General features: G+C 40.4%; 1 protein-coding gene and 1 long non-coding RNA gene across 7 annotated transcripts in view; one reads left to right on the forward strand and one right to left on the reverse strand.

Moving 5' to 3' along the window:
- The window catches only part of CADM1 (cell adhesion molecule 1), a 313,526-nt gene that overhangs the window by 276,551 nt on the left and 14,619 nt on the right, over window positions 1-22,356 (forward strand). Inside the window, exons 8-10 of one of the 6 annotated variants that reach the window (XM_014855516.3) lie at window positions 2,348-2,428; window positions 13,051-13,083; window positions 20,294-20,347. The exons of 1 other annotated variant lie outside the window; for it this stretch is intronic. In XM_014855516.3, the coding sequence (XP_014711002.3) occupies window positions 2,348-2,428; window positions 13,051-13,083; window positions 20,294-20,347 (168 nt within the window). The remainder of the gene's footprint in view (window positions 1-2,347; window positions 2,429-13,050; window positions 13,084-20,293; window positions 20,348-22,356) is intronic. 4 more of the 6 variants (XM_014855518.3, XM_014855517.3, XM_014855521.3 and 1 more) reach the window with 4 other exon arrangements.
- On the reverse strand, window positions 1,522-8,202 carry LOC106840244 (uncharacterized). Its single transcript, XR_011495686.1, has 4 exons — window positions 4,267-8,202; window positions 4,078-4,190; window positions 3,486-3,581; window positions 1,522-1,785 (listed from the first exon to the last, which is right to left on the reverse strand). It is a non-coding gene; the product is annotated as an uncharacterized lncRNA (long non-coding RNA).

Genomic DNA, 22,356 nt, shown 5'->3' on the forward strand with positions numbered 1-22,356 from the left:
TATGGTAGTACTCCAGTTAACTTTCCAAGTACTTTATGAACTAAGAGTTAACACGCCTTTAAAATGGTTTAATTCTCTAGAAGTAACTTCTATTCTAGGAGAATCTAGCTGGTTAGCGCCTGAGCCCCATTTGGTTTTGTTCTTTTAGCCTCTTTGTGTCAAACACAGCTCATTAGCTCCAACTCAGTATTTTCTTAAGTTGTGGCCTCACATTGCTCTTATTGCTAGAAATAATATAAGCCTTGAGGTCATACCTCTTAAAGGAATCTGATTCACTCAGGTCACTTGAGCCAGATGTGAAAGACAATAGTTACTTCAGTAGTGATGAAAGTAATTGAAAGTGTATGATTTTTTCACAAAATGAAAGGGACTGGTGACCTTTTTCTGAAGTCTCTGCCTTCGTTAGTTTGGTCCACTCCTTATTCCTAATCATATTTTCAAATCACCTTCAGGTCCACTTTGATTATATTATGGGCATCACACATTTTGTGCCAATACATTTGAAGATAGGTACTGACATAGCATTAAAGTATATCAGAAATCTCCCAGGTACAGATGATCCTTTTCCATGATAAATACTGTAATTGAATCAGAACAGAAAAAACGCATTAGCTATCCACATGCTGGGCAGCAGGCACCTCCCTGGGTACAGCTGAGTTGGGCAGCGGAGGGAGCAGAGCATCTTCAGTGCTCGGCTCAGGGGCCGGTGCACCTCACTCATCTGTGTCTGCTCCTGCGCCTGCAGCGGAGTGCAGGTGCATTCAGGTGACCTGCCAGGGCACAGAATACTTCCCCACCTGTGGTCTAACTGCTACATGGTCTAAACTGCTTACAGCCCCAACTTAAATGAACAAGGCCTCTAGGAAAACAGAACAATTTGCTGTTGACTTTTCCCTATCAAGTTCATCCCTTCGTGTCTGTGTGAGAGAAGTCTGTGAGGAAGTTTAAAACCTCAGATTACTGATCACTGGTAGGAATCATTTTGAGCAGACCTGACACCCAAGCACCAAGATAATGTTTTTATAAACTTTCAGAAAGTTGTACGGAACTCAATGAAGGTGCAGTATATAATTAAAGTTGTGATGGATTAATTAGACAATCTGAGAGCTCACTTGGAGATAAAAGGACACCAAATGTGTCAAGGAGAAAAAGTTGGCATGCTTTAGATAAAAATTAAAATCAAAAGCCTTCAACTCGTCTTACGCTCTATTCTAGCAGAGTGATTGCTTAGTTCAAAGTCTCGCTGACAATTTAACACATTCAGTTTGATCATTTGGGCTTAGAATTTTTTTTTCTCTTTCATATTTGCCCTTCCCTTTTCCCCCAAATAGTTTTTGAGATGATAGAAGAATATACAGTATATCAAACATCTGACAGGATTCCCTGTTGGGTTCCTGGCTTTGAGGGTCAAGCCTCGTTTATATTTAGTCCTCTTGTTTACAAGACGGAAAACGTTCTTTAGTTTTATCATTGTCGTCCACTTAGGTCAAGCTTTTAACATGAGCAAAGGCAACAAACTGATTAATATTTATAAGTTGTAAAATTTATTGACTTTTAAAAAAGAAAATCTCAGTAAAATCTCACATGCCTGGAACTTGATATTTAGTGGTGACATTCTCTCTTCTTTGTATTTATTACAAGTATAGAAGTAGTTTTTACTTCCTGCTGGGAGGTATTGATGGAGAATAATGAAGTTAACAGTCAGAGAGAGCAAGGGAGCCGGAGCACCTCATCCATAGGAGCCCTTTAGACAGAGCAGCGTCATCTCCTCCTCCTTTCTCCCATCTGTGAAAGTATAAAACGAAATGACAACCATTGTACACACTCGGGTGCCAAGTTGGTTTAACCTCACCTTTGAAATCAGATTGGGGTGGGGGGTGTCATATATATTTTGATTTTTCTTCCCTTCTCGGCTTCCCATCCTCTCATCTCTAGTTCCCTTCATTAAAACAAATCTCTTTGCTTCTTTTCTTAGCTCTTCCAGCTAAGGCTTTGGGATATGCACCACCTAACGTTTCGGTCAATGACAGACCACATGTACCACGGTGGTCCCATAAGATTAGTACCATAGAATCTAGGTGTGTAGTAGGCTGTGCCACCTAGGTCTGTGATGTTCACACAATGACAAAATCGCCTAACGACACATTTCTCAGAACGTATCCCCATCTTTAAGCGACTCATGACTATAATTAGAAGACATAAATCTTTGGGGGGAAAAGAACTTTTGGTTTTACAGGGGGAAGTCATCAGACAAACATCTCAATGTCCTCATGCCTTTGTTTTGTCATTACTGATCATTGTTGTGTTCAGCATTGTGGGTTTGATTTTCCTTTTTTTTTTTATCCAGATCCCCCCACAACTATCCCTCCTCCCACAACAACCACCACCACCACCACCACCACCACCACCATCCTTACCATCATCACAGGTATGGTACCTTCATTACCATTGAAAATGTCCTCAATGTATAATGTCTTTCTGGTATGTATAAAAAGAAGCCTGAAAGTTCCCTTTAAATCCTTGGAATTTAATTGTTCCTTTATTTAGGAACTTCAAAGGCATTGGATACTATGTTCTCAAGTTCTCAGAAAATCTTTAACATCCAGGCATTTAACAGTAGATCAGATATGTTGCAGCTTTCACATAAGAGAGTTCTTTTTTAAACGTCACTATTCAAAGAAAAATGCTAGGGAAAATGACAGCCTGGCTATTACAGACCATGCCGATAGCTTATGCTTAGCCATGGTTGACAAAATGGTAAGTATTCTGGCTTTGGATCTTCTCCTTGTCTTAATTTCATCTTAATCCATTTGAAGGAAAATATACACCCTTTAACATGCCCATGTGGGTCATGTTCCCAAATGCGTCATCGTCCTTCCTGCCCCAGAGAGTACCTGCTGACAGTGTTGCTACCTGTGTGTTGCCTGGGTAGTCAGTCTCAGGAGATCAGAGGGACACTGTCTCTTCCGTGCTGGGCACTCATGAACCCCTTGCTGCCCTTAGTTAAATGTTGGAGGGGTGGAAGTGGCAGCCACAGCAGTTGTAACTGTGTGGCTTTCTCTCTTTGGACTGTCTGAAACTCTTATTCAAAATGAGTTTCACTGTCTCTTATTCTGACTGTCCCTATGGGAGGGGGTATGCCATCCATGCCTGCCTGGCATCCAGTGGCTCTCATCCTGCTTGATGTTGCTTGTCTGAGAGCCTTGGAGTTTCTTCTGCCTACCAAGAGAGGAAAGGCCATGGCTGCACCGTGTCAACTAGACATACAGAATCTCCTTAGGGAAGGCCTTCTCCACCCACTCTTTACAGGGTCCTACCACAGAAATGTGCAGAAGTAATTATTCTATGAGAAAAAAGAAAATCTCTTTAAAAAATAACTTTTCTGCTTCTTTCTGTTATCTGATGAGACTGCAAGTTCTCTCTGAGCCACGTGGCCCGTATACAATCCTATCGCTGAACTTCTTTAAAAACACTGAATGTTTTACTCATCGTTCTTCATGTGTAAATCCTCTTTACCACCCTGGATATGGCAACCATCCTTTACGTTGACTTTCTGGAGACATTTTCAGTTTTCATGGGAGCTGGTGAGATAGAGATGACAAAAATTCAAAGTATTCAGTGAAAGAGGAGGCTTCATCAATTTGTGAACTATAACAATAATTGTCTAATCTGAGTTTTCTTCACCTTTCTAACCATCACAGGGGAACAACGAGAATTTTTAAATAAGCCACTAGTAAGGATTTTTCTGAATGTTATTTATAAAAATATCAGTGCCTGCGCTTAGTTTAAAATCTTCTGAAAATCCATCAATTGGTTTTTGTGTCTCACTGTAAACTCAGCTCCATCCAGACTGCTTCCTAAATTCTTGTCTGTGTGTATTTCTGTTTTAGCGTTTTGTTAGTTCCTTCTGCTTCTTAAGTAAACTCGGTTTGTTAGTTTAGTGCGTAGATTCCTCCCGCTTTCTGTATCATTAATAAGCACAGCAAAGATGCTCCTTCTTAACTCTGATTTCCAGAGCAACCACACCATCAACTTTCCACACCGTGGACTGGGTGTTTACATTTTATGATTTCTTACCTCTTCTCCAGGTTGAAAAAAACTGAATCAGGCTTGAGCTCTTGTTCCCAGGTATTCTAGTTTCCTGTGAACGGCGCTCTGGCTGTCTGTGTAGATCACCCGTGTCCACTGCCCTGCGTGTGTGAAAGCCCCTCAGTGGTCTGTCTCCTCCTTGCAGAAGTTGCCCAGGTGTGAGCCAGCCTTTCTTACCTCTTGGTGTAGAAGGTCCCAGCCAGGTAGCTAGCCAGGTTTACGTTTGAAGGCAGGCAAGGCCTTATTCACTCCATATAAACACTGCATTCCTCTTTAATATGGAACAACACTTTCCATTGTGGCCAGCCTCTCACTAGCTTAGGCTTTTTTTTTTTTTAAGACCTTTTCTAACACCCCCTGAACCCCTCCCCCCTCACAGTCACTCTCAGCCATGCAGCAAAGGCGCTCCAGTTCACAGCTCTTTAATCCTTCACTCCAGACTAAAGCTGATCTCATGTCCTCCAACAGCTACAACTCACTGTTATCACAGTTCCGACTGCAGAGACTCCATTTAAGAGGAAAGTCTAAAAACAAACAAGGCTGTATTTCTGTCCACATCCAAAGTACCTTTAGTAGGGGCTTGTTGTTGCTTCTCTCTCTCTGCTCCTGGCCTCTCAGCTCAAGGTAATGTAAGATGATCTCAGAGATGCCCTTTAGCCCCTTGATGTTGGCACTTGAACCCTCTCCACACACGGAATGCGTTTGTGGGAATGAATGTGCAGATTCTCACCGGCACACCCAGGAGGAATTCGACTAAAATTGCCACTAAAACAACATTGTAGAATCCGCTGCCTTAATGGATGTGATCTTATAGGCTTACTGTGTCTTAACAAGCTGTCTTATATATATTTATCTTGCCCAGAAAGTACACTTGTGCAATTTAACATTTGCTCCTTTCTTCAAACAGATTAAAGGTTATGGAGCTGAATGATTCCGTGTCCCATTTTAAAGGTTCAGGCTATCCCCAAGATTTAGATTGGTTCCTAAAAAATCCCCCAACTGAATCTTGACAAATGGATAGCTAAATTAATTTCCACTCTTCGTCTCTCCTGCACTGTTTGGTACATTACAGCCACCATTAGCCTTAAAAGCTTCAACAGCTAAATCCAGTGACAGTAACATAAAGCCCAAGCTTAAAAAAAAAGAAGCCCATAGTCATCTATTTCTTTTCTCCCAGTCAAATGCAATCACTGAAACCCATTCCCCAGGTCAGAGTTTCATTATAAGAAAAATGTACAAATGCAATAGAGAAATATTTTTAAACTCAAGAGGTCATAGTTGATTTCTGATTTCTCCAAAAGGAAGTGTTCCAGTGTTATCTTTTATCTTCCGTAAGCAGGATAATCGAATTGTTCCCCTTGTTAGGGAGGCAGACTGCCATTGAGTTCCCAGGTATCCAGCTCCCTCGAAACATGTTAAAGCTTCATCCTCCAGACCCTGGAAAGAGAGGAATCGGGAGCCAGCGTGAGTCGACGTTGCTCACCCAGAATCATAGACCTGATGGGTGGGAGGAGCTGGGTGTCTCTGTCCCCTGTCCGTCCTGCGCAGAGCAGGACTCCTGACTTACAAGTGAAGGCACACGTCTGAGGGTGGCTTCCTCTAGGCAAGAATTTTCATAGGCTCTCAAGTACTGAAAGGAATATTTGATGTCAGTTTGCCATATCGACATTGGGTGGCTTTACAACTATTAGGCCATTAATGTCATCAGAATCTCTTTCCAAACAAAAACCACTGGAGGAGCAGAATTGGGACGGGAGCCCTCCGGTGCCTCATTCTGATTTGCCATAAGATTCTTTGGTGTCTTTGTTCTCTTTCATATTCATTGACGTTCTGGCCATATATTTCTGTTTCCACTTTTGCTATTGGCAGGCCCCCACTCCTTGTTTTACTTTTTTATTTTAAATCACGTCAAGTTGTCCATGTGGTTTCATTCATGAAGATAAATGCCACAGTGTGGAAGAGCACACTGCATAATTTAAATTGTTCCCGAGTCTTCTGTTAAAATACAGAGAGCCAGCCATGACCCGGCGTAAGAGTCCTTCATGCAGATTCCTCTCAGAGACTAGAATCAAAGAAAAATCTACTGCCATACTGGGGTGTTTTATTTGTTCGTTTGTTTGGTTTTGAACTTTCTTTGAGGTTAGTGGACCTTGTGTGTTAGGCATACATGAAATTACCTGATTCTGTGCTTGGAGATGGTCTTCGCCCCTTTCTGCCAGTTGGATCAAGCTTTTTCCTGTCATCATCTTATGCAAACATTTTGTGTTTACCTTCCTGGTTAATGTGGATTTTGTATTGTTTCTGTCTGGTTGCATCCTGGTTAGATGCTTGGTGAGGAGTACCGTGGAAGGCACTCAGCACTTGGTTTTAACGCCTTTAGGAGCTTAAGCATAAAACTCAGGCTGGGAGGAGTACAACTTGTAGGTCACACGACACATGTGACTGTCATAAATTAAAAAATTAAAATCACCTTAGAATAAGAAATGAAGGGCTATAGGGCCAAATTCTGAAACACGTTTAAAAATCCTTTCATAAGGATGAAGTAGGTCATTTCTAAATTTTAAAATACATATTTAATTAAATATTTTGTGTTTCTTGGAAAAGAAAACAGCAAGGTTTTTCTTACTGGCATCTAAGCACTCAAACCCAGTATACCTTGGAGAAAGTCCCACCCCTGGGCTCACATTACCATTTTGGCTTTCATAGTCTCCTATCTTAAGCTTTTTGTGTGTAATGTGGATCAAATCACATAAATCAATAAGGTGAATACGGCCCTTATCCTTCAGTGATATTTGTAGAATTTGCCAAATTGGGGAAACTCAACCCCCTAGCACATGTTTTCAGCTTCTTAAATATAAAAGAAAGAAGTACACCTGTGCTTAAGACTAACTCTATGACATGACCATCTCAATTACAATAGAGAGCTTTGCTCTGCTCGACAGAGAGCTGTCTGTTCACCAGGGTCTCAGCTAAATGATTCCTACTCTGTGCTATTGATATTTGCATGGTGCAAGGGGTATAAGCTTGTCTGCTTTTAGGCATTCCTTCAACAAATATCAAGCCCTCATAATATGCACAGCACTATGCTAGTGCCTATAGAGACAGAAAATTCTTCTAACCCCTTAGACATTGTTGAGAGAATAGGTATAGACACTGGAACTCGATGCTGAGGAGAGCATCACAAGAGAAGTAGGATTTGGTCTGTGCCATCAAAGAATGGAGAGAATGTGGATAAGAAAGGATGGCTTTTTGGAAACTAAGCATGAAGGCCTAACTTGATTTCAAGCTTCTATCTTCCATCTGTGTATGTTTTGTGTGTACTTATGTTCTGGGCATACATTAAGCCATTGTTGCTAGGAAATACACATCTTTCATCCTAAAATGTTTACTAAATTGCCTTTTTTCTAGAGTTAGCATCTACTCCATTAAGACTGTTTTTCATTCATCATTTATCGAATATTTATCGAGTGCTACTGATATGCCAGTTTGCCTGGTGACAGGAATATTATTAGGGTACCAGTAAGTACTCACCATCCACCTTTTATGTAATGAGCCACCGTTTCAAGTTTTTGCCCCAAAAGTACATGAGCATTTTTTTCATACTGTCTTTAAGTGTATACTTTTTTATTCTGGTGATGATTATAAACCTGTTACAAATAGCATCATAGCCAACCAGTTTTTGACCCATATTGATTTATGAGCGATAGATAAAATTAAAATACTACAGTGATAAAAGTCACCTGATACTGCATTTTTTGAAAAAAGGAATGAGATGGGAAGTGAGTGAGATTTTTTCCTAATGCCTTCTATCATAATTTTCATACTTTAATGCTCCTTGTATAAAAGTAACCCAAGCAAGGGGCCAGCCCTATGGCCTGATGGTTAAGTTCAGCATGCTGCGCTTCAGCAGCCTGGGTTCAGTTCCTGGGTGTGGACCTGCACCACTCGTCAGCAGCCATTCTGTGGTGGTGGCTCACATACAAAATGGAGAAAGGTTGGCTCAGGGCAAATCTTCCTCAAGCAAAAAGAGGAAGATTGGCAACAGATGTTAGCTCAGGGTGAATCTTCCTCAGCAAAAAAAAAAAAAGAAAAGAAAAACCCCACAAGCTATTAAGACTTTCCTCATAGACCCAGCTGAATAAAAAAGCTGAAAGCTTTATCAACAGTGCAAAAAAAAATAAGATGATAAATACAGGTTTCTCAGGATTAGAAATTGAGAGTGGGAGCTATCTCGGGAGCGAGAAATAAAAGACTAGCCGGAAGGACTTGGCCCTCCAATGTCTAACACAAGATGAGTATTAGCTACGATTTCTGGAGCCACTTCCTTCCCTCCACCGTCACCCTCCATGCAACACTCTCTTCTTTCCTCCCGTCTGCCTTCCTCCCCCTTCTGTCCCTCCTTCCTCCCAGCATTCACACACAACATGGTGTAAGAGTTGTCTTCCTTGTTAAATGAAACCACTGTACAGATTCCTATTATTTTCAGAACATCTGGTTTGCAAATGAAAAGATCTCAGGGGCACAGCAGCACGAGTGAACAATTCTGGAGAAGCTTTTAACAAAACTTGAAATTGCCTAACCCAAAAAAGCACAAATACCCACTCCCCTTCCTGCTGTTCTGGGGTGCACAGTGTCTTCCCTCAAAGGGAAGATGACGTTAAGAAGAAAGCGAGCTCTGTCATGGCTCTCCTATCTGGACCTTTTAGCTTCAGTTCTGTTCCCATCCACTTCTCCCATCCTTGAGAAATGGGAATTTAATTAAAGTATTACATAGATGGAAAGAAAATTTAGTGGGAAACCAGTAGAAAATAAATTTCAAAGTTTAGTTTTCCAGCACATATTTTTGCTTTCAATAGATTTCAAATAAGTCAAAAATAAATTAATTAATTAAAGGGGAAAAAACCCTATGTTTAATATATATTGGCCAGCACAGCACAGCTATGAAAATAAAATTGTCAGGGGAATTCCTTGCCTGCCCTGGCATCCAGATTTAAAGCAGCTGCATAACACCAACTGAAGGGGAATTCAATTAAGAAAACCCATTGGCTCCTTATTGACTTTGGTTCAGAAAACAAACTGGGAGAAAGTGTATTAAAATATGTCTGGACTGCTTAGTGTGCTTTCTTTTAAGCTTATGACAATCAAAACGTGAGAATTTAAATTCTTTACAATTAAGCTCTGCTTTTGAGCACATTGGGTTCCCCAGATTCTGACACTGCGTTTTTTAATGTACACCCCACTCACACCCCAAAATGCAGCCTTGCAGTGAATCTGTGCGTCGTAAAGCAGGGGCACCACGGAGCAATTGGAGAAGAAAAAGTATTTAAGGTTGTGAATTTAATTTTGTTCTAGGATTTTCATTTTCATTTATGGCACCCGTTGTGTTTGAGACCACGGACTAATTTATGGATTAGTTTTAAACCCCCGGTCTGTCACACTCAATGAACAATTCTAAGTTGGAGAGAATCCATATGAAAGGATTAGAATGTGCCACAGTGGAGCTTACACATGACTGTTTCAACTAAATATTGCCCAGCTGCCTCTCATGCAGTAATTTTTTTTTTTGGGACTTGGTTAAATGGCTGGTGTCGCTAATCTCACGCATTCTCAGAGCCTTTTCATTTTGTAAATATCTTATACCGTAACGTGAAATAGAGGTGATGTTTCGTTTATTCAAGATAGGGTCCCATAAACTGAATGGCTGGGAGACTAAGAAGAGGAATCAATATGTAGTGAAATGTGTGTCTTCCAAACAGCAGTGTGGGGCCCACCCTTGGATGCCTCATTTAGATGATGTGCATAAAACAGCCAGAGACTCACTATTAAGACCGTACACACTTACTGGGTTTGCAAGAACATGGGATTGGTTTTTTTGTTGACTGTATAAAATAAATGTACAATAAATTTGCCCTCATGGTAATTAAAATTAAAATAGAGACAATAGCTCAGCAGGCCTTTTTAATTTCATGGCCCTACAACACTATAAGTCCAACTCAACTTTTTGTGACCTGTTTTCCTCATAGACCCAGCTGAATAAAAGACAACAACAAAGCGAAGTTTAAAAAAGCCTTTATCAGGGCAATTAGGCAATCTCGTTTTGCAAGCTATTTACAGCATTTATAACTCATATTGGAAATTTATAATTTGCATTTTGCCTGTACACGTAGAATGTTATCAAACAATATAGTGACCCCACAAGTTGATTCACAGGGGTGGGCTTGCACATCTCTCCAGTCTTCTGATTAAGATACTCTAATAAATCCTACTTCACAGAGCTGCACTCACTTCAGAGCCAGGGTGTCTGTGGTTTCGGCATGAAGTCATAATGCAATTATGAAGGAGAATTACATTCTGTCACAGTGCTCTCCTGTGGGGAGCACAAAGTCACTTCTAAAGAATGTTTTTTTTTTGTTGTTAGTTCTTTACTTGAAATAGCCTCTGTTCAGATAGCACACCAGATGCTCTTGGAGAAATGGAATCCACGACTCCCCCGATACACCCTCAGTCTTGTTCTAAACTTCGTAGCCAGCCTGTGTTTCTGGTGCGGTCTCCTCCTCCATTGCTGATCGTGGTTTTACTGTTTCCCAGCTGCAGTAACTGTGCTGTTTGACTTCAACATGTGTTTGCTTTCAACTGTTTTAGAACATGTTTTTTCCTTCTCAGCATCCCTATCTCCTCCCCTTTTGGGCACAATTGATGGATTTCCCATCCCCGGAATGGGGAAGCAAGCTGCACTGTGAACTCTGACACTCAGCTTCACTTAGTGTAATTTCGTCAGAAAGCTGACATAATGTTGTGATGTAAGAGGATAGTAAACTGGGAGTCACTGGTTAATGCTAAATTACTATTTTTGAGGACTCTACCCTTTAGGTTTTACTCTGCCCCCTTCTTTTCATTTTACACTAATGATTTACCTGTGAAAATAAAGCATATTAGAAGCACTGCTACAAAAATAATGAGCCAAAGTGTTTGTTGCTTTTTTTGACTTCAGAAAGGAGCCAGTGCCTAGCCATAAAATATATTAACATATGTATAAGTGTTTCTGTACAAATGTATATTTGATTTTACCCTTCAAATTGAAAGCACCTCAGACTAACCCTTGACTTGGATATTTCAAGTAAGGAGATGTGTCAACTGTGTCATGAGAATTTGGTGTAGAGATGTTTCAACTGTACAATTTTCGCTATTGTTTTTTGCTGCTATTTTATGCATACAGACTTGACTTGTAAGTATTGTATTCTTATGCGGTATATTTTATGTTTTTCTTTCCTTCATCTGTTCTTCAGAAACTCACCTATAAGTTATCTAAGCCTCAGTGGCCTCTCAGACTTCTCGTGAATCCTGGCTCCTTAGAAGGGCTCCAGTTTTTTTTATGGTATAGGGTCTTGAGGAAAGCATGCCAACTGAAGGGGAACACTGGTGTGAATTCATGTGTCATGTTTATAAATCAGAAGCACCAGGCTCTTTTGACCCCCCAAAAAAAAGTTACGTTTGGCATTCCAGTGCATTTAAACATTGCCTGTGTCGAGTCTGAAAGAGTCTTTGGAGTTTCCAGAACTCATGAAAATAATTACCAGCCAAATAGCTACATTATAAAAAAGGACAGATAACTTTTGCAGTTTTAACCCAGAATCCCACTTCAGCTAGATGACTAGCTCGTGTGTCAGTGTCACCACCCCTTTCTGGCCAGAAGGGGATAGTGGAAGGAAACATTTCGAGAGGTGTAGAACTGAAAATTACAGCATGGCCAGATGGGTTGACATTGGAATGAAGTTGGCTTGAAGAGTGGTGTTAAAACGACTCTGGAAAAAGAATGTCATCGTGCATTTTGTTAGTTATTTATCCCACTCCCCCTGTAGCCAAAAATAAAGAGAAAATTTCTTGAGCCCCTTGAGGAATTTCCTGTGAAGAGGAGCCCGTACAGCAAGCCTGGTTTGGAAGCCTGGTCGAAGAAGGAGAAAACTTGAACAGCATCAGAAATAGAAGAAGAAAAGAGACAAACCACATTTTCTTCCACCCCAAGTGCAACTGGCAATGAAAAGAATCACGTGCCATCTCCTAATGCAGCCATGAAGGCAGGACTCTTGGCAGCTCACGATAGTGAATGTAGTTCTGAATTCTGAGCAAAGGAATGGCTGGAGACTTTAATTTTTGGAATGTCACGTGGTTAGAAGTGGTGTTTAGCAAGTTGTGTGGGCTTGGGTGTTTCCATCCCAGACCTTTGCTCTTAGATTATAACAGTAAGATCTGCAGAGTGCAGAATGGATTAGCGTGTGCGTGCGTGTATCTGTGTGTGTGTGTGTACAGAAACTAATCTGAAAACCTTTAACATGTTCATGCCCGTGGCCTCCCAGTTAATTGAACTTTCAGCTGAACTCTGCTGACATATTACACTGGATGGAAAACTTGGACCCGTATGTTCATCTACAGGCATCTGAGCACAAGCCGTAAAAGGATACTAAAAGTGCGATGGATTCAAAGACGTCTAATTGGCGGTCATGAAGCCTGTGTTCCCTGGGTGGGTTGGGTTAAAACAAAGGCAATGTTTGAATGTATGAATCCATTATTCAGCCAGCCTTCCGACCGAGCTTTGCCGTTACAGTCCTGAGCCTCGATGCGTTAAGAGCCATCTCCCAGTCACTGAGTTTGCACTGGTGTTCTCATCACGTTGCATGTTCCCCTGACTATTGACTAGCAAGTAGATGTGTCCTGGCGAGACCCCCAGAACCAAAGAATTTACTGTTTTCCTCACTGGCTCGCAGCTTTGAGCTGAAGGCATGTCTTAAAACAGTGCAACTCACTTCAAATGCTTTTTGCTTTTCATTTATTATTGCTTGTCACGCGATGTTCTTTGAAAGCTTGCTCATATATTATCTGTTCCATTTTTTTCCATTTTCCCTTTTTTTGCATGCCGTTCCTCCTGTTTCTTCCCTTCCTCCAATCCTCTGTTCCCGTCTGTAGACACAACGGCGACGACAGAACCAGCAGTTCACGGTTGGTATCACATTACTGTTTATCTACTTTCTCAGCACTGCTGAGAGGCAAGGCAAGCTGGGAAAAAGAGAAATGTAGTCTTCAAGGGAAATCATGTTTCAAGTAGACTGATCTCATAAATATGCTGTAGTTTTTAAGGCTTGAAAGGATGTCGAGTCTTGTCATTTCTGTTGTGAGTTCAGTAGCCACTGGTCACCATCTGAGATGAGCCATTTCCTCACTGGCTGCCAGGATCGGCAGGCGTTTCAGTTGCACGAAGTCCCTATTTATATAACACCACCAGACATCGAAATACAAGGGGCTTCAAAAAAACCAAAATATGCCTAAGTATCGTAGCGTTGGAGTGAAAGGCCCAGTTGCTTTCTTCATTTATAGGCTAGAGTCCCAGGTACGTTTTGAAGAGGAGTCATCTGTCATTTGGTGGTTGGAACTCAAGGACAGGTCAAGGCAGAAGATCCCTGTTTAAATTCATGGGTTGGCGATGAGGAAGATCATTGCTCTTCTTTTAATTCTGTTCCCAGTCATATTTACCTTCCACAGCCTCTTGCCGGTTCACCCTTAATCTCTGTGTGCATAAAAGTGGATGCTAACATTTGGCAGGAAGCCTCTCCAAACTCAGAATGATACCGTATATAAATTTTAACAGCATTAACTGGGACTTAAAAAAAAATCATCAGTTGTGAGTATCTTGTAGACAAAATACTAAAATGTTGGTTAAGATTTTCATCAACCAAAAGGTGATGAAAACCGAGCGAGTACAGCTCAGGAGGGGGCCTTGGGAAATCCTTTTCCCAATTTCACCACTGACTTACTAGGTTGGAATAAGTCTATTAACTTTTCTACATCTCTCCAATCAGAAAATTAGAATCATGTTTCATCTGCATATTCCTTTATTACTTAGCTCAAATCTAACCCAGGTGAAGTTATGCTCTTAGAGAAAGATATGTTACTTAAAAAATGGGCTAAATTTTAATAATTGAATCCAAGGGAATTATTTGGTAAAGGGCCTGCTTAAATCACTTTGCATGTTGTGCAGGGTTGAAGTCTATCACTTAAATGATGGGAGGTGATCAGCCAACCCTGTACTGTTCGTTCAACTTTTAGAGAAACATCTCTTCCTAGCACGACTGACTTCCTTAAATAGACCTTCATTTGAGGACTTATCGTTTGGAAATCTCTAAGCAAAACCTGCGTCATGTGAACTGTCCTTCAAGGTCAGGCCTTGAGGCTTAGCAGATCAGCCCCATATTTGGACTTGCTGATGAGGAATTTTGAGAAAGGAAAACAAGCTTAGGTATGGAGCAGTATATTCCTCCTCACTCTACTCCCACCTCCCCTGCCTCCTCCTGTCATTGGCACAAAGGGAAAAGTTCATAAAATAAGTTAAAGGGCCAAATACACCAACAATCATGAGAAATCAATTAGGTATAAAACTTCCACTTGCTAAGGTAATGCCCCATGGTGCTTGTTACATCTCAGGCACTGCACTCCATTAAGCTTAGTTATTTGTAGGTTTCATCATTAATTGAGCACTTCCTGACTTTTATCGATTATTCTCGGAGCTTTAAGACTATTTTAATGCAGTTCAAGAGATTTTGTTCTATTCTTTTTAAGAATCTTTAAGTTCTGAGCTTCCTACAATTAACTACTGAGTCAAATGTAACCATAAGATTCCTGAATTCTGTGAGATCTTTGAAGAAATATTGATCATTTATCTCCTAAGACTCCAGAGTTCTGCTCTTTAGGTCCCTCCAGTAAAATCCGTGTACTTAAGTGACTCTAGTGGATGCAGGTCTTAGAGTTGGGTGGGCTTTTCAAATAGGAAATATGTCCCCTGACCTAAAAAATGAGAAGATAATTTGGGGGCCAATCCTGATTTTAGGATACTGTTTTTGATCAGGTCTTTCCCTCTGGAGAGAGAGAAAATGAAGGTGCTCTCTTTTTGTGGTATAATAAAGAGGCACTTGGAATTATAGCATTCCTGTGACAGGACATAGGTGCCTGAATACTATGAGAAGCAGTCACTGTTTTACTAGTTTGGGGACAGTGTTCAAGACAGTGATACTCAATAGCATGTTATTGACTGGCAGTGCATGAGAAATACACCTAGAGCCAAGAAATTTGGGGAGAAAAAAAGGAAATAAGAATAGCCATGTATATATACACCATACATATATATATATACATATATGTATGGTGTATATATATATATATATATATAAACACGATTCCTTAACAGCAGGAGGAGAGCAGTGATAACCCAGGTCAATCCCTGTATAATGCATTTATAAATGCATTCTGCAACTTGTCTAAAATCCTCATAGCATCCTCCCAAAGGAGTCCTACCACTCTTTTGAACAACACAATCTCCAGCCCACAGCAGAAAGCTTTAATGAAAGCCAAGGTAATATCTAGAATTTTACCTGACAGAGGGGAAAAGTCTTCCAGGTCAGTTGTCAGGATAGAAAAGGTTATAGAATATGGAGAAAATTACAAAGTGAGGGACCCGATTTCCAAAGAGATGAAGATAGAGAGCTGGTTTTATTCAAGTGAATTATGGCTAAAACCCAACTTCTTTGGTGCAGCAACCATTTGACTTGGATTCATTTGAGAATAATCTGGAGATCTTCATTATGGAGCTCTGGGCCTAGAAAAATGTGATTTGATAACTTCTCAACTTAAATGACAAGACGTATTAGGTCAGCCAGTTGTGACCATTTTACTGGTCTTAAAAATTTTCATACTGGATTTCCTTCCATATTTCTCTTTTATAAAAAGGAAAAGAATAATTTTACAAAGAGCTTTCCCTTTGAAGACTCATTAAAATGTTTTATTCAAGCTTGTGTTGCTAGAGTATGTATGAAGTATACCAGTTGTTTATGTATGTTGACCATTTGTTCTTAGCAATATCTGATTGGAATAAGCATGTATTGGAAGGTTAGAAGTGCATGGGCATGATTCAAAATCAAATGGATTTTCTCCAAAAAGAGACCAAACAACAATCAGCCACAATGTCTTTTTAAGGATCTAATTGATAGTAAAGATAAATGAGTGTAAGAATGGGATTTTTAGGCCAGGGTGACCGAAGGGATCTTCTCTGAATAAGGATCTTGAGCATTTGAGTTTTTGGAGCTCATCCTTCAGGCCTGGACAGGAAGACTCTTGTGTTGTGTATGCATGTTGAGCAATGCAAAAGACACTCTGCCAAACCCTGGTACCACATGGTCTGAAATTGATGGCAGGAATGCATGAGTGACTTAAAGCACGGACGGTGTCATCGTTATTCTGATTATTGATGTGTGGGTGCGTGTGATGGTTTTTATTTGTTTGCTCAAATGTGGGCGCTTCTCTGTAAGTGTCTTGTGCCTTGTTCTTTTTCAGCCCTTTGTGCCCCCTCTCCCTTCCCCCACCCACCTCCCCTGTGTGAGGTTTTGGGTGACAGCATGCCCATGGTCTGGAATAGTGCTTGTGCTTTTGCTGCACTGCAGTCAGCTGGCTTCTTCCGGGTTTGAGGTTCTCTCTGTCTCTGTCTCTCTCTCTCTCTCTCTCAATCTCTCCTATTTTATTACTTTCAAGTCTAGCTGCCCTCTCGCTTTCCACCCCTTGATACATTAGAGGCTGATAATCTCATGAATTTGTATATCCCAAATGAATTTTTAAACAGTTTTTAATTCAGTATGTAATGGTAGTAAGACTCAAACTGGGAGCCCCTCAGAAATAATTTTTCACTTTCAGTTTTGGTTTCAAAATATTTGGCCCTTGCTGAGACATGCTCACACCCTAGTCCACTGCCCTTAGGTAACTGCCCCATGGATCTGCCTTTAAGTAGTGTCAGCCATGATTGAATTCTAAAAGCACATGAAATTCTTACCTTACTTTCTATTCAATTGTGGGGCAATTCTGAAGCCCATTTTAAAGAAAAATAGCCAGCAGTGCGCATTATTACAACCTCTATGTCCACCATCTGTGTCTGTACCTCTATGCACATCTCTCTGTATGAGTACACGACAGTGGCATTCAAAGGCTGTCATTCAGTCAAGGGACTCTGCAGACATTGTGTGTTCTGCTCAAGAACAAAGCTAAAGAGGTTTACGAATGGCTGCAGGACCTGAAGATTGTGTTTCAGCCTTGATATGCAGCTCGGAAACAATGTGCTACTGTTTAACGGCGTGAACCAAATTTCTGCTAATGGGAAGAAGGGAAAAACTCTCCACAAAAGCTGACAAAGCAGGAAGAACAGGATGACTGAGCTTTTAGATTAAAACTACCGGGGGCGTCTGAACTCTTATGGCTGGTGATGGAAGTAACAGTTTCCATAATATGGCCAAGTGATCAGATGTATGCCGCTTAGGTAAGAGAGAGACCATCGCCTACTTTTTCGTAATGGGAATGGTAGTAGGGCCCATGGGCTAAGTTTTTGTTTCCTAGAGGTTTTATTTGATCATTCTTCTTTGAAGTTTTCTGAAAAAATGAAACTGATGAACTGAACCCACAAGTATTTCAATTTTACTTGACTTTGAATTTATTTAAATATCTCTGGGATTTCTTACTGTTTCTAATTTTGGAGGTTTTCCTTAACCTGGTTTAAAATTGCCACAGCATACCACTTTTAGAAGGCAGTGATTTCTGTTGAAAAGGAGGAGTAGCAATTGCAGAAGTCCTGAGGTGTGTGCAACACATTGGAGGACCAGGAAGAAGCAAAATGCACGTCTCCACATAAGAGACAATTATAGCACCCACATTAAATCATCATGTTTGCACCTTAGGATTTTATCAATTGCTCAGGAAAAAATCCCATATGGACCAAAAGTAAACCTCCATTTGTGTAAGACAGTTTAAAGAAATTTGTTGAATACATTTTAATTAGAAGTGACGAGAACGAGCTTTAACGGATGATATGAAAGTTTAAAGAGAAAAACCAAGAAGTAATTTCCCACTTATTGTTAAATTGTGAAGTTTCCCTTTGAAGAATATTCTCTGCTTCATAAAATACATCTTTGTCTTTTTCTTTGAGAAAATGAGAGGTGTATAATTTTTAACATGAAAGAAAACGACCTAAGCCAAAGCAATTTCAGGAGGCAAATTTTTCTTGTCCTCACTTGTACATTCAGTGCTTCAGTAAACTCCTCCTAATTATATTTATTCAGAAATTATCCAACTATGGCAGAGCACTATAGATTCATGAAATACAATAGTAGTGCAAAAACAAATTTAACGCCACCAACCTAAATGGCTTCCTACTTTCAGATGGAATCTGAGCAGTAGATTCCAGGTGATTTGCTGTATTTTAAAGTTTATGCCATTAAAACTGACAGATTCATCTTTAATGAGGTGTGTATCAACTGTCTGTTACTTTTTAATGGGATACTTTGCATATCAATGATATTTCATAAACATATTTGTCTTTATATTTTAAAATTAGCTTTCTCTTGCCTTCCCCAAGGAAACAAGCCTCCAAGCAGTAAAGTTGCCTACTTGAAACATCCTTGTTTAACATGGTTCAGTGGGTGCCAAGCACGTATGTAGAATGCTTTGATATTCATTGGGCCACGTAGAAGTGAGGGATTAGCCTTCTGAGAACTGCAAATTCATAATTAACTACAGAGAAGTACTTTATGTTGCCCATTTATAACAATTATTCAAATAATGGTATTCATCAGTCTTTATACAATGGATAAAGCCAATTAGAAATAGGAAGGCTTTCAACCAATCAGATTTAAGAACAAATGGATAGTATCCCTATTCAGTTGTCTCTATAATTTATTGCATTACTCATTGCTTTTCCTTTAGTTGTCTAAGTCCATAGTTTGGGAGCATCTGTGGACTTGCATCTTCCCACTTTTAATTGACACCTGCCCTTGAATGTTGGCACCCAAGGATCGTAGAGGGTCACAATTCTTATTCAAGAGCTGATAGGGTGGCTTCCTTTCACAGCACCAGCCTAGCTATCTTTATTCATGTGGCTTCTTTATAAAACAACTTAGAAAATCCAAGCTTTTACTAACCATTTCTACATGACTGTTTCTGTTAATTTGGGTTTTTCTAAATAGTGCGATCAGTTTGACATTGCTTGTTTCCAGAGCATTTGTTTTGCTTGCTTTTCTGCTCTGGCTGGTGGTTCACTGAGCATTACTCCCAAATCATTAGTTCAGCAAATACTTACTGACAGTATACTTTGTGCTTGGCTATAAGAGAAGGGAAAGAAGAAAAAATAAACAAGATGTGCCCCTTTCTTCAAAGACCTTGCAGTCTAAGAGGTCTACAAATATCGTTGAAAGTGACAAATCTCATTGGAGAAGTGTTAGCAAATTGTTGTGTGAATGAGAGGCCCTGGAGCAGAACGTGAAGGACGAGCAGACGCCTCCTGAATTGTCTTAACGTTTTGTGGTGTTTAATAAGCTTCCTTAAAGGAGCAGCTTGTAAATGAAGCACGGGGAAGTGGAAGCCATCTCATAGCCGAGCCTCCCATTGTTTATCTCCTTCCCTCTTCACCTCTTTTAATTCAAACCGCAGCCAGCTGAGAGCCATCCAGTTGGCCAGCCTTGGTGGTGATTCAGATAGGTATTTCAAGCCCCCACTGGCTTATCTCCTGACCTAACTGCTTTTTCAGCTTTGAGGGTTTTATTTTTCAGGAATACCACTAATTTTTGAAATTCTCTTCCTTGAAAAATGATTTTGCGAATCAGATTTTCTGATGAAGGCATAGCCTGCAATCTGCAGTTAGCAGATGCTGTGCCATTCTGAAATAAGTGATCCAACATCATCATAAATTGATAATGAACTGTATTTGTCAGTATTGGCAACGGATTTCAATTTACAGTAAAATGTGAAATAAGACTTACATACATCAGTATGTGACATCTAAATATATTTGTATTTAAGAGAGATCAGAGCATTGACAGCTGACAGGCTTTATTTTTTTCTTTTTGCATGCTGTTATGGATGAGTGATTTTAAACATTCACCTTCAGGTTTCATGTGCTTTGAAAGTGGAGACTGAGGAATCTTTCTGCCTCGATTGTGTATCAATAACAAAATTAAATGATTGGAGAAATGTACTTACGGATTAATACCTTCGAGCTATCCAAAAAAGCAGAGAGATAGCAAGAGATTTGGCTCATGTTTTTTAAGAAATTCATCCTCAGTTCTTAAGTGTTTTGTTTATGTCCCTTGAGGAATGAAAAGAAAAACGATTTGTTTTTACTTGTAAGGCCTTACTCAGTTGCCCAATTCCGCAGAAGAACTGGACAGTGAGGACCTCTCAGGTAAGGGCTAGTCATTAGGTAAGGCACTGCTGTGTCCAACCTGTGGGTGCTCTGTCCACTTCTACAAAATGGCCATTTGGTTTGCTGAGCAATCCATTAGCAATTGTGGATTTTGAGACTAAAGAAAAACCATTTTTCATGAACCCTTTCTTCCTCCCCACCCACCTCTCTTCCCTCTGGTAGTGGCATGTGTATTTCAGATTGGGGCTGATACTGTTAATGCAGTGGAGGTCAAGCCATCTTTGAGATTGTACTAAAGCCACTTCAGTGTTCAGTGGCTTAAACTAATTTTTATGTTCTAGCTATATAATGCTTCAAGAGAAATTTTGTTGCCTTACAAAGCAGTTTAAGGATGTTGGATTATGAGGCAAGATCTTTATTTTAAAAAAACCTCATATTGACCATTTACTTCTGTGGAATAGACGAGAAAAGCCAGGTCACAAGTTATCTTAGAAGTAGGGGGTGGGGAGGGGCAGGGAGGAGGAAGGGGGCAATTGTTTTGTCACACACCATGATGTAAACTAATTATCCACCTCAGACCTTTTTCACAGCACACTGAGCTGTTGCAAAAGTAGGTTTCATGCTTGATTCCAGGATTTAGGTGTTACTAATCCAGAATAAGAAGCATATCCTAAAAAGGAGGAGGGAGGAGATTTCAAATGGTCAGAGCTAAACAGTTATATGAGCTCCCATGATGTTGTGGGACTTCACTGCCAACCAGCTACAGCTTCTTCAACATTTTGATCAGTCACTTCTTAATAAATCGATAAGAAGTGCCCTTCCTCCTCATTGCAATGGAGAAACCAAGGCATGGGACTGTAGACGCTTACTCCAGCCTGTTGGAAAGAAGGGTTCCATATTGTCCCTTCTTGAGGAGATGTCACTGCAGCCCCCTTGAATGTCTGTTGTCAAGGTGCAGTCCTTAACCACAGGTCTTACCCAGTGAGAGAATAAGATGGTACCACCCAGTCTTTCCAAATGCAGTAGATTTATTGCCTACTATGTACTTCTGTCAAACCTCAGGGATGCCTGTTTTCCTGTTATGTAGCATGTCCCGGTTTGAGCCTGGCAGTTGGATTTTCCCACAGAGTGGAAGCTCTGGGAGGCCATATTGGTTTTGTTCACTGCTGTATGCCTGACGTGTAGTCAGCACTCGACTGATACTTGTTGGATAGATAAATGAACCCCAAATCCCAGTGAATTTAGAGAGATAAATAGAAGATTAAAAAGCCAGCCGGCCCATCAAGGGAGTGTTTCATTTTTGCCTCTGTTTTGTGGTATATTTAGAGAAGCTGCAGAAACATTAGCCCGATTTTCTTTTAAAATAAGAGTGGCTAAGTCCTTCACCCTGCCTAGAATGTAATGTTGATCCTGAGTGATCCGCTCTCAGTTCTGATCCTGACACTAAATAAAATAGCTCTCTGACAGTGTCCCTGGCAATCGGATCTTCTCAAGGATCCTAAGAAAGGACTGTGTTCTCGTTGGCCTGATCCCTCTTGGCCCATTAGCCAGACGAGGATTACTCAGATATGCAGAAGTAATTTTTCTCCTCTTTAGGAAAATGGGACTAAATCAGCCATCCACCCCAGCATCATCAATTAAGGAATACTCTGGATCTCACAGCTCTGCACCGAGTCAGCTGTGGCCTTGCTGCAGTTCTATCAATCACCCCTGAGTCAGGAGCAATAAACCAACAACTGTTTGTGTTCATAATAATTCAGTTAAATTAATAATTACGTCGTCTCCCTCCCCCACCTTCTCCAGGAATGCTGCCGTCCTGTATTGCTCAGGAGCCATAAGTCATGTAGAACACTGATGATCTATCAGGCCAGGGCTGGGCTGCCTTCGCATGTGGTTTGATGAACTAATCAAAAACTGATTAGCACCTTTGTTCAAAGGGGATGCTGATTAATCAATTACTATTGATTGTGAGCTTGGCTTCACTCGGCAGCAAAGAGACATCTGAAGGGAAAAAAAAAAACCAATAAAAATTGAGCAGCTGTCATAGT

Source organism: Equus asinus, chromosome 20 (assembly GCF_041296235.1).
Source record: "Equus asinus isolate D_3611 breed Donkey chromosome 20, EquAss-T2T_v2, whole genome shotgun sequence".
NCBI lineage: Eukaryota > Metazoa > Chordata > Mammalia > Perissodactyla > Equidae > Equus > Equus asinus.